The sequence below is a fragment of the Bufo gargarizans genome, chromosome 4, assembly GCF_014858855.1.
Source record: "Bufo gargarizans isolate SCDJY-AF-19 chromosome 4, ASM1485885v1, whole genome shotgun sequence".
Lineage (NCBI taxonomy): Eukaryota > Metazoa > Chordata > Amphibia > Anura > Bufonidae > Bufo > Bufo gargarizans.
In genome coordinates, this window is record NC_058083.1 from 471721582 (window position 1) to 471735067 (window position 13486).

A 13486-nucleotide genomic window follows, 5' to 3' on the forward strand; every position below is an offset into this window, starting at 1 on the left:
TGTAGTAATAAGAAACTGGCAAATTACAGTCCCCCACTGAAGTCCCTGAATCTAAAGTCACTTAATCTTAAGTCACACACTTAATCAACCACGCGTCGCGGTCAAACTCGCGTTATATATCTCCTTATATAAATAAATATAGATGCAGCTCACTACACCAGCCTGGTTTGTTTCCCCTCTGGATTCAAAGAGGAGGAAGTTTTAAATGTGGAGAAACAAAGACATGACATTGCAAACATTTTCTGATAAATATTTTAGTGTGAACTTTAACACCAGTACTATACCAGCCAAATTGGATTTTTTTGGGTGAAAAATATAGCATAGGTCTTCAACAATGTGAATTGCTAGTACATATGGTCACTAAGGACTCTCATGGTGAGCCACACAGCAGGGGGTTATGAGTCACATGTGGCTCCTGAGACACTGGTTAGGGACCACTGGTCTAAGGAGTATGTGGCCAACAGGTTCTTCCCCCTATTCTCCTTTTCAAGATTATTTGCAACCATATCCTAGTGAGACTTTTTAAGGGGAAATAAAGTGAAAAAGTATGATTTTGGACTTTCAAATAAAATAAAACAAGTGATCACTTTTTGGCAAAGATTTAGTGAAGTATCTATTCTTATACGTAGTTGAGCAGAATGAAACACATCAGTTGTAGGTGGTTTGCAGCTGCCAGATTAAAGCTAGAAGACAAGAAATTTGAAGGCCTGAGATACCCGAAATCACCGATGGATGGCATCCACTGATCAATGTCAAATTTGCATGCATCCCTCTATTCGTCTGGGCCTTGTACAGTAGCTTTAGCAAACATTGTGAAATTTGTATCATTCTGGCCGGACGTTTGGGCCATCATGACACATCATTTTTGTACATTGCGTGTTTACTTTTCATAGTGTGGTGCCCTTACATATATCCCTCCTGAGTATTTAGGGTGTATGTACCCATTACGTTCCTCTACTTCTTCTGCAACTTGGCCTCTTCTTTTTGGGGTTGCCAAACCAAGACATTGGTCTGGGTAGCAGCTTATACAGATGCTGGCGCACAGATGGATTCTCTCTATGCTAAGCTAAAGGAAGGAAGGCCTTTGGTCTCTGACTCTAGCGGGGTCATTCTGGTTTGGAGAATCGATTGGGTTCCAGGCTCCAGGGCCATAGCGAGGGGTGGTGAGTGGGGCACATGTTCTGGACACAGAAGGTTGAGGGCACGCCCAGGGAGATCATTTACATGGGGAAGCAGGGAGCCGTCCTCTCCCTGCTTCACTGTTCCGCTGAGCTCTGGCGCTCCCCAGCTGGCCACACATCGCAATGGCGGGCTATGTGGGAGGAGCGGTGCAGGGCGGGAATCAGCAACCTACACAGAGAGCAGTGCAATGTATGTGACCGCATCGTGCTGCTGCTGGGAATGCCGGATGTAATCAGATCATCGGGGAAACAGGTGAGTTTTTTTTTTTTACTTTATTAATGGAGCTGGCGGGGGCCTAGGGGCACAGTTTGGGCATAACTACTATGAGGGGAGAACAATGTGGGCATTTCTACTTTGAGAGGGGCACAATGTGGGCATTACTACTGTGAGGAGGCACAATGTGGATATTACTACCGTGCAGGGGCATCGCTATAGGGGAAGCAGGGGAAGTGACTGCTTTGATGCTCGAACTCAGAAGAGAATCCAAGAAGAGGACTAAAAGATTTTATTGTCAGTGCTTTGTTTCTATTCTCTATGTGGATCATTGGTGCTCCATGGAAATCTGAAACTGCGCCTCAGGGTCGTTTAAACAGTTTTATGGCTATTTAGCATTAAGCGATATTCCCATTTACAGCATATCCACAGGCTAACAGTGTGTAAATAATAATAACAGCAACATCACAGGAACAGCATATTCAGAGAATTTATTATGGTGGTTTTTTTTCAAAGTGCATCAAAATACACCAAAAGCATGTATTAAATTGTATGTTCTATGTATTGTATGTAACTTTTTTTTCAAATATTTCAAATGCATTTCTTATTAATTTATCCTTTCCTTCATGTCCTTATTAGGGACACAGCATCTCCAGAATTGGGTTCATATATATTGAAATCTTGAATTCTAGATCTTTCATTGTGTGGTCTTATTTTCCGATTTTGGCGACAGTCTGAATGGCTTTAATCCACTCTTTCCGCTCTTCTGCGGATGCCGCTTGCAGGAAGTAATGCACTTCAGATGCTGTGATGATTTCAAAAAGATTCCCATCCGCTTCTTGCCTCTTTGCTGGTAAAAGCAAAAATATGAATTACCCAATATAGCTGATTAATATTATAAAATGTTTTTGTTTTTTAAGATGGAAACTACTATATATGTTGCAACTTTCCTGATTAAAGGGGTTTTTCACCCTCAGAGCTGACAGTCCCTAGGGTCCTAAAATAAAAACTCCACCGCTGGTCCCACCACTGCTCAGTTCCCAGGTGTTTCCAGTCCCTGCAGGACCAGGAAGCCGCTGGGTCCCATGACTTTTATATAACCGAACTGTTCCTCAATAGAAATGAGAAAATCATATGTGAGCACAAACTCAATGGATCTGATAAACAAGAACACACATGAACATAAATTGCAAATATTTTATTGATAAGTCACATAAAAGACGACCAAAAGTTAGACAGTAATAAATATATTGCATATGATGCAGTAATGTGGTGGCACTGCAAAACAGCGCCCCGCCAAGGTTACACAAGAATCGTTATATTCCCTAAGTCCATGTCTGAAATCACAGCAAGCATGAAACCAACACATATAACAAACACACATGAAAGTATTAAGGAACCGACCTTGGATCCTTGGTCCGCTCATCAATACTTTCATGTGTGTTTGTTATATGTGTTGGTTTTATTCTTGCTGTGATTTCATATATGGGGGATGTAGGCGGCATATAATGGACATCCGATGTTTGGATGTGTCATTTACACACTGCATCTATCTAATTGCTACTCTTGCAAGCATGCCAACACTTGCACTTTTACTAGAGCTCATGTCTCTTTCTGGCCTGTGGATGAGATAATTTATCTTGATAATAATTAGGCCATTTTGAGACATGGACTTAGGGAATATAACAATTCTTGTGTAACCTTGGTGGGGCACTGTTTTGCAGTGCCACCACATTACTGCATCATATTCAATATATTTATTACTGTCTAACTTTTGGTCGTCTTTTATGTGACTTATCAATAAAATATTTGCAATTTATGTTCATGGGTCCCATGACTGTTGTGGCCAATCACAGGCCTTAACAGTCACAATAGATTAAAGGCTATGTCACAGCCAGTGGCGTACATAGAGACGTAAGGGTCCCATAGCAAGGATCAAACCAGCCCCCCCCCCCACACACACACACACAGGACATAAAGGTTTCTGTCTAGACCCTTTTCAATGACCCATGGGCCATTTTTCCACTGTCTCATTTGCTAAAAGTTGTTCCTTTAGAGGCTAGAGTCCTGACCACGTGTTTACCACCATGGTAGTTAAGCCCCTGGTCACAGCACAAGTTAGGACCCCAGGAGTTGTCGGATTCAAGGCTGTACAACCCCTTAATTATTTAAAAAAAAATGCAATAAGTTGCCGGGATGTTGGTAAAAATCAAAGTGTAAGCTATGAAGAAGTTACATGTGTTTTTTACAAACGTTTATAAGGTTGGCGTTTTTTGTGACACATTTTACTTTTATACTTTTTAAGTACAGTACAGACCAAAAGTTTGGACACACCTTCTCATTCAAAGAGTTTTCTTTATTTTCATGACTATGAAAATTGTAGATTCACACTGAAGGCATCAAAACTATGAATTAACACATGTGGAATTATATACATAACAAAAAAGTGTTAAACAACTGAAAATATGTCATATTCTAGGTTCTTCAAAGTAGCCACCTTTTGCTTTGATTACTGCTTTGCACACTCTTGGCATTCTCTTGATGAGCTTCAAGAGGTAGTCACCTGAAATGGTTTTCACTTCACAGGTGTACCCTGTCAGGTTTAATAAGTGGGATTTCTTGCCTTATAAATGGGGTTGGGACCATCAGTTGTGTTGTGGAGAAGTCAGGTGGATACACAGCTGATAGTCCTACTGAATAGACTGTTAGAATTTGTAAGTAAAGAAAAACGAGTGGCCATCATTACTTTAAGAAATGAAGGTCAGTCAGTCCGAAAAATTGGGAAAACTTTGAAAAGGGTCCCCAAGTGCAGTCACAAAAACCATCAAGGGCTACAAAGAAACTGGCTCACATGCGGACCGCCCCAGGAAAGGAAGACCAAGAGTCACCTCTGCTGCGGAGGATAGGTTCATCCGAGTCACCAGCCTCAGAAATCACAGGTTAACAGCAGCTCAGATTAGAGACCAGGTCAATGCCACACAGAGTTCTAGCAGCAGACACATTTCTAGAACAACTGTTAAGAGGAGACTGTGTGAATCAGGCCTTGATGGTAGAATATCTGCTAGGAAACCACTGCTAAGGACAGGCAACAAGTAGAAGAGACTTGTTTGGGCTAAAGAACACAAGGAATGGACATTAGACCAGTGGAAATCTGTGCTTGAGTCCAAATTTGAGATCTTTGGTTCCAACCACCGTGTCTTTGTGTGACGCAGAAAAGGTGAACGGATGGACTCTACATGCCTGGTTCCCACCGTGAAGCATGGAGGAGGAGGTGTGATGGTGTGGGGGTGCTTTGCTGGTGACACTGTTAGGGATTTATTCAAAATTGAAGGCATACTGAACCAGCATGGCTACCACAGCATCTTGCAGCGGCATGCTTTTCCATCCGGTTTGCGTTTAGTTGGACCATCATTTATTTTTCAACAGGACAATGACCCCAAACACACCTACAGGCTGTGTAAGGGCTATTTGACCACGAAGGAGAGTGATGGGGCGCTGCGCCAGATGACCTGGCCTCCACAGTCACCGGACCTGAACCCAATCGAGATGGTTTGGGGTGAGCTGGACCGCAGAGTGAAGGCAAAAGGGCCAACAAGTGCTAAGCCTCTCTGGGAACTCCTTCAAGACTGTTGGAAGACCATTTCAGGTGACTACCTCTTGAAGCTCATCAAGAGAATGCCAAGAGTGTGCAAAGCAGTAATCAAAGCAAAAGGTGGCTACTTTGAAGAACCTAGAATATGACATATTTTCAGTTGTTTCACACTTTTTTGTTATGTATATAATTCCACATGTGTTAATTCATAGTTTTGATGCCTTCAGTGTGAATCTACAATTTTCATAGTCATGAAAATAAAGAAAACTCTTTGAATGAGAAGGTGTATCCAAACTTTTGGTCTGTACTGTATATCAGAACATTCTTATAAAAAACAATCTTAGGGTCCATTCACACGTCCGTTGTTTCTTTCCGGATCAGTTCGTTTTTTTGCAGAACGGATGCGGACCAGTTGCGTACCTATTCATTTTCAATGGTCCTGAAAAAATTCGGACAGCACAATGTGTGCTGTCCGTTTCCGTTGTTCCGTTCCGCATGTTCGATAAAATATAAGACTTGTCCTATTATTATCCGCAAAAATTGGTTCCTGGTACAATACAAAGTCAATGGATCCGAAAAAAACGGATGACACGGAAACATTTTCAGGAACAACAGATCCGCAAAAAACGGACCAAAATTCGGGATATAGAAAAATACTGATGTGTGAATGGACCCTTATACCCAGAGTGTGCTGCCTACATTTAAAGAGGACCTCTGTCACCTCTCCTGATCTGCCTGTTATAATAGCTTCATGCATTCTCCATGTAATAACGATTCTGGAAGATCTATTCTTATGGCTCTAAGTTGTGCCATTCCTTTATTATTTGCACTAGAAGTTATGAATTAATTGCTAGCAGTCTGCAGTAAGGGTACAGAGAGGTGGTAACCAGTTGGGGGGGGGGGGCTGTACCTGCACAGACTCACTATCCAATCAGTGCTGCCATTTTCATACTGTGCAGGGACACACCCCCAACTAGTTACCACCTCTCTGTACCCTTACTGCAGACTGCTAGCAATTTATTCACAATTTCTAGTAGAAATAATAAAGGAATAGCACAACATAGAGATATAAGAATAGATGCTCCAGAATTTTTATTACATGGGGAATGCATGACGCTATTAAAACAGGCATGTCAGGAGTGGTGAAAGGTCATTTTAAAAGTGGATTCATCCATTGTATTGATATCCCATCTTTTACCCTCAGATTTTGCACTCCGGTTTAGAGAAAAGTGCTGCAAAAAGGTATGGCCATACTGTGTCAATGCATCAGTGCCGGGTATAATAAAACTTCATAGCCCTTCTTTGCAATGACACTTTATAGCTGTGCTTGTACAGATCACACATCTATTAGTACCTCGACATAAAACCATGAGGGCAACTTACCTTCTACAGCAGTCACAACGCAGCCTCGCAAATGTATAGATCCCAATGGATCTTCATACCCCTGAAAAAAAGACATTGCTCAATGAAAAAAATTATATAAACATATACTTTTAAAGGGAACCTATCACCGGGATTTTGTGTATAGAGCTGAGGACATGGGTTGCTAGATGGCCGCTAGCACATCTGCAATACCCAGTCCCCATAGCTCTGTGTGCTTTTATTGTGTAATAAAAACTATTTGATACATATGCAAATTAACCTGAGATGAGTCCTGTCTCTGACTCATCTCAGGAACAGGACTCATCTCAGGTTAATTTGCATATGTATCAAATCGTTTTTTTTTACACAATAAAAGCACACAGAGCTATGGGGACTGGGTATTGCGGATGTGCTAGCGGCGATCTAGCAACTCATGTCCTCAGCTCTATACACAAAATCCAGGTGACAGTTTCCCTTTAAATGCTCTGATAAAATAGTTTTGTACAATGCAACCATGTACATTGGGATTGTTTCAAAAACTGTGCCTCCTCCATGCCAGGGTATATATGCCTCAAAGGCAGCCTTATTACTACTGGGGGCTCTATACAGGGGGCTTATTACTACTGGGGGCACTAAGGGAGTCCTTATTACTACTGGAGGCTTTATTACTAGGAGGATGGATCCCCAGAATTGCCAAATCAGCCCTAGGGGATGCCTCAATGCAGAATTCAAGACTATGCTACAATGTCCAGGCATAGTTTATTTTTTCTTTTTGCACAGTTAATTAAACTTTTTTTTTTTGTGATACATACAGTAAGCCTTTATTTTTATGGCTACTTTATGCTAACATTTTTATTTTATTGGATATTAACATGGGAAAAATGTACAAAAAAAATTCATGCCTGTTTTTAACATTTACGTATTATTCTTAAAGCACATCTGTCAGCAGACTTGTACCTATGACACTGGCTGACCTGTTACATGTGCACTTGGCAGCTGAAGGCATCGGTGTTGGTCCCATGTTCATATGTGGCCGCATTACTAAGAAAAATTATATTTTAATATATGCAAATGAACCTCTAAGAGCAATGGGGGCATTGTCGTTGCATCTAGCGGCTCTGCACTCTCTGCAACTGCCATCCGCTCTGCAGTTTGATTGACAGGGCCAGGCGTGATGATGTTATCACTGCCTGCCTTCTTTTGTATTTTTTTGTATTTATTATTTATTTTACACATTGTGCCCACAATAAGGTCAGGCCTTTGGGGGACATTTTATCACTACTTTTCTTATATTGCTGATATCCCCTGTAACTAAATCTGACATATTGACACTAATTGCACATTGAATAAAGTCCCCTGACATGGACTGCAAAGTTGATCTGGGTCTGCTAAGACACAGCAACTCTTGCAGCAACCCAGCACCTGGAGGTCTTGTGATCGCCAAGATTGCACCAAAAAACACCAAAGGGACATTTTTCATGATATTTACTCTACTATTGTGGAGTTAAAAAGCCACAATTTATGTCACACACCATTTTTGCGACATAACTTGGGGTGTGGCAAAGGAGGGGGCATGTCTAGCAGGACCGGCACATTTATCTTCATTCATGCCAGTTTTCTGCCATGAATAAAGAAAGAAATCTACAAGAGCTGGTAGCCTGCCGCAACATACCTTTGGAGCATCTTCTGGCTGCGCAGGGGTATCAAGACAAGCAATGAAAATGCCAGTCTTGATAAATGTCCTATATGTGTACAGCAATCAGGAATTAAAAGATGGCAGCACACTGCCTCTGCCTTCTTTCTTCAGAGTTCGGCTCTCTAGACAAGCCCCACAATGGGCCTTTCTGGAAGGTTTTTGTCAGGGTTTCTGGACTAACTTTAGTGGGATTTAAAGGGGTTCCCGTACTTCAACAAATAGCATTTATTATGTAGAGAAAGTTAATACAAGGCACATATTGCTTCCTTTGCTGGCTGGATTCATTTTCTATCACATTATATAATGCTTGTTTCCATGGTTACAACCACCATACAATCCAGCAGCGGTGGTCGTGCTTCCACACTATAGAAAAAATAGCCTATGTGAACTCCCATGGTCCAGGGAGGCCGGCACTTTTTCCTATAGTGTGCAAGCACGACCATCACTGGTGGATTGCAGGATGGTCATAACCATGGAAACGAGAAGTGTATAATGTGATGGAATAATGAATCCAGCCAGCAAAGGAGGCAATATAGACAATCACAATACATTAGTAAGTGTCTTGTATTGACTTTCTCTACATGATAAACATAATAAATGCCATTTGCTGAAGTCAGACAATCCCTTTAACATGTCCTATTCTAGTGTTGAGAAATGTGTTTTGATTGATGCTTTTTAAAGGGGTATCCACAGGATAGGGGAATCCCACCAATCTTGAGAACGGGGGCCCTGTACCCTGTAGAGCCTCGCTGAAATGGAAGAATCGGTTGGTCGGAAATGCCTGCCACCGCTCCATTTATGTAAAATGGGAGCGCCGGAGATGGCCAAGTACAGAGCATTTCCAACCAACTGCTCCGTCCATTTCAGGGGGGAGGGTCCACATGGTACGGGATCTGTGTAGGTCCCAGCGGTAGGACCCCCACAAATCTGATAGTTATAACTTGTTATAACCAGAATACCCCTTTAATGTTCGATTAATGACTGAATATATAATAAAAATAGTTCAAAGTCTGAACAATTCTCTTACTGAGGCTGGATCATAGTAGTGCAGGTAAGCGGGGTCCTCTCTGAGGACAAATTTCCTCACTTTCCAGTTTTTCCTTCTGTGCCCCTATGATGAGTATTTCAGAAAAATATAAAGTTAAAATGTTTAGACATGGAATGCAAAATATATTGACATATACTGACACATAATTATTGCATATGGCATAACAAGATCCGTATGTACATGACCATGAAACAGCAGCTAGGGGGAAATAAGCCCATGAAAGTTGTCATTCTTTTGTAGACACAACCTAACGTGGATCTTTTTAGTAACCAATGCTTAAAGAACAAATGCTTTACTTATGAATAAATGAGCAGGATTAGGGTATTAGATTCATAGTCCATTCACAGCAAGACACAAATCAACAAGCACTACACAGGATAAGAATAACGAATCTAATCAAAGCAGCTTGCCGATGGTTTCCAAGGAGGAAAGGAAAATATTTCTACACTATGCAAGACTGAATGAGGCTCTCTCTCCAGGATCAACCCTATTAAACCAGGCATACTGCCTGGTAGGGCTCATCATGCTGATTAAAACTATTTCTTTCTTTTGTTTGTATGATAAACAACTGCAGAGAGATCTGCATTTTATTCACATGCAAATGAGCACATTCGAGCACCAGGAGGTGGGACTGCATCCTTGGACCACTGTGCTGATGTCTATCCCTGTCAATCAGAGCATTACAAAGCAGTGCTCAAAGGATTCAGCTCCGCCTCCTGGCGCTCGAACTTGATCATTTGCATATGACTAGAAATGCAGATATCTCTGCAGCTGTTTAGCATACAGACCAAACAAAGATATAGTTTTAATTAGCATGATGAGCCCTACCAGGCAGCATGCCTGGCTTAATAGGGTTGATCCTGGTGACAGAGCCTCTTGAATGAAGTGGCTACTATAGAGGCCTTGAGAAGGTGGCCCAGGTCTGATTGGACCTATCCCCTTTGTTATTGACTGCATGTGTAATTCCAGACACAAGGATGATCTTTATTGCATTTTAGTCTCTGTTAGTATGTTATCCTGTGCTTCTTGACAATGGTTGTCCACTTTGGACCGTCTTTTTTGGTTAAATAAATCCAGACAATATGCTGATATTGCACATAACATTGCACTACTGAATCCTCCAATGATCAGCTGTAAGTTCTTAGGAAATCCAGCAACAACTGTTCAATTACTCTGCAGCACCACCACAGGTGAAGCAAAGTATTACACAGTGCCTATTAAAATCAATCAAGAGTGACACTCTTTTCAACCAATTTACCCTCTAAGTAATAGCTGAATATCCTGAATATGGGACTCTATCCTATGTTGCCTTAAAATTTCTTAACTGGTTGTTGGAAAATGGGATTTTCTAAACCAGGCAACCCCTAAAGGTAAATTTATGTGACAGTATGTAAATTAAAGACCTTGGAACCTAGTACGAAAATGCCTGAATAGTGGCTCTCGCACATTACCTCTAAATGGTCACCTAAAGGAATGTTGGAACACTTAGGTAGACATATCATATGTGCAAGCTCCGGACCAAGGACCCCACTACCTATAAAACCACAATTACAGTACTTCCTACTGCTCAGGACTATGCATGTCAGGGGCTACAGTAATTATTCACCTAGTTTACAAATGGATTGAGGCCATCAAAGAACCTGACTCACAGATTAGGGTTTTGCTACACTGTTCCAAGGGTGTTGATCTGTGATGAGCACTCTACTATTTAACATTTAGCTAATTTACGCTATGCACAATTAGAGCGCAAGGAGCATGCACAGGGCCCTCTGTTGCCCATGCTGTCTTCGGTGGGAGATGTAATTTGCATGTGTAACTCTTTAATATTAGATTTAATATAGATTTGGTAGTATATAAAAACACAGCATAAATATCATTTCAAAATGTCACAGAAAGAAGAAGTGAATATGTGTGACTGCAGAGGGTCCCTCACCTCCCACTCAGGAAACAACCACTTCTTTATTCCTATTTGTGAAACCATTAGTCATTTTTGGTATTGACTAGTGTTGATCGAGCACCAAAGTGCTCAGGTGCTCTGGCTGAACACATCGGGATGCTCAGGTGCTCTACCGAGCACCCGAGTATAATGGAAGTCAATGGGAGAATGCAAGCACTAAACCAGGCACCCCCTGCTCTGAAGAGGAGAGGGTGCCTGGTTCATAGGAAAAGGTCATAAAATGATGGAAACACCACCTAAATGGTTTGGGGAACAGCATGGGGAGGATGTCTGGATGCATCTTGGACTCCCACGTCGTGGCTGGGAACGATGTTGTCCAAGTAGTACGCCACTTTTACAGACTGACAATAATATGCACCAAATTGAAGTAAAAATAGATTTTAGAGGAAAAATTGTTAGGAAACATTCTTATATGTATATTTACTTGTATATAAAGTGCAAGTCCTGCCAAAAATTACAAGGAAGAGGCACTCTGATACAACCTGTATATCACATAAAGGGGGGCCTCATTCACATTGTGGTAAAATAGTTCAGGTAGTGGGACTCCTACAATTCAAAGGGCTGCCAAAAATTGCAAGGAACCGGCACTCCAATACACCCTTTGTTACACATCAAGGAGGGCATCATACTGTCACGGCCTCGGTGTGTGCCGCGACATTTTCGCCGCGCATGCTGGTTGCCGGTGGCAACTTGTTTTTATGCATGTGTGTGCGCTTTCCCTTTTAGGATGCTTCCTTTCCCTGCTTTGGTGTGCACGGGGTTAAGGTGTGCTTGGTAGGTGTGGTGGGTGTGACCTCAGGCCTCCTATATGTTGGTGTGGTGGAGCCTGAGTGTCAGTTTGGTTTGTTTGTCAGCTTGGTGTGGTGCTCTGCTCCTGGGCTGAATGATACTGTCTGTGTGAGCTATCCTTATTTATTATTTTGTATTTCTTGCTTTGTCTGTTGTCCCCTCCGGTGTGTTTTTGTCATTCCTTCCCCCACCTGGTGTATGTAGTTATGGTGCGGGTTTTGCTTGGAGGTTTGATTGTTGTATGAGGCTCTGCAAGGGGCGTGCTTTCCCGTAGTGGTTTAAGCGAAGACTCACCTGTGGGCTTTTCCAGCTTGGAGCCACCTTCCATCATGGCTACGGCAGGTAAGTGAGGATTGCATAGTTATATTACTGTGTAACTTACCTGCCGTACTGTTTAGCCCATGGCCTTCTATCCTGCTTGCCACTGGGCCGTTTGAGACACCATTCATCCGTGGTGTTGGATAAATGGCTGGTCTCTGCCCTGTCATTAGGCCTAGGGCTTTGTAGGGATAGCAGGGTCAAAGGTTGGTGAGCATGAGCCCCCTTACCTTCTGAGGCGGCTCATGCGGTAGGAGTCTAAGGTGAGTTCAGGGTTGTGCTAGGTGGTGACCTGCTCCCTGTTCCTTCCTATCTGGCATTGCAGTCTCTACCTTTGCACGGTGGGGGATTTTCCCCACTCCCCGCAGTGACATAATAACAAATAAGGATAGCTCACACAGACAGTATCATTCAGCCCAGGAGCAGAGCTCCACACCAAGCTGACAAACAAACCAAACTGACACTCAGGCTCCACCACACAAACATATAGGAGGCCTGAGGTCACACCCATCACACCTACCAAGCACACCTTAACCCCGTGCACACCAAAGCAGGGAAAGGAAACATCCTTATGCGCACACACATGCATAAAAACAAGTTGCCACCGGCAACCAGCATGAGCGGCGAAAATGTCGCGGCACACACCGAGGCTGTGACACATACACAGCCTTGAAAAATTATGATTGATGGCCTGCTGGTGACCCTCAAACATTTGGAGCAAGGGCCTGCTGATCTGACCATCTAAAACATTATGGGCGAGGGCCGGCTGCCGCTTTGGTGACTCTAGATAACCTGGGGCCAATTGCACGTCCCCGTCATGGCGAAGATCCATTCGGATGTCTGCCCTATCAACTTTTGATGTTATTTTGAGCCCAAATCATGTAGACCATGGGTAAAAGGGGAATCATGGTTCGATTCCGGAGATTGAGCCTGAGAAACAGCTACGGCTACCACATCCAAGCAAGGCAACATGCATGCAAATTACCTATTAGGTATAATTAGGTGAGGGCCTTCAGGTGAGCTGACCCTGTAAAACAATATATGCGAGGACCTGCTGGTGAGCTGACCCTCTAAAAAAATTATATGCGAGGGCCTGCTGGTGAGCTGACCCTGTAAAACAAGGACCTGCTGGGGGGCTGATCCTCTAAAAAATTATATGCGAGGGCCTGTTGGTGAGCTGACCCTGTAAAACAATATATGCGAGGACCTGCTGGTGAGCTGACCCTCTAAAAAATTATATGCGAGGGCCTGCTGGTGAGCTGACCCTGTAAAACAATATGCGAGGGCCTGCTGGTGAGCTGACCCTGTAAAACATTGTAGGTGAGGGCC

At 42.7% G+C, this 13486-nt stretch overlaps 1 protein-coding gene across 1 annotated transcript in view; it reads right to left on the minus strand.

The window, feature by feature from the left end:
* Positions 1-1867: 1867 nt before the first annotated feature.
* The window catches only part of LOC122935967 (pleckstrin-like), a 65441-nt gene continuing 53822 nt past the window's right edge, over positions 1868-13486 (minus strand). The window contains exons 7-9 of the mRNA XM_044291939.1: positions 9073-9156; positions 6371-6431; positions 1868-2245 (exon numbers count right to left, since the gene is read on the minus strand). Coding sequence (XP_044147874.1) covers positions 2106-2245; positions 6371-6431; positions 9073-9156 — 285 coding nt within the window. The 3' untranslated portion in view covers positions 1868-2105. The remainder of the gene's footprint in view (positions 2246-6370; positions 6432-9072; positions 9157-13486) is intronic.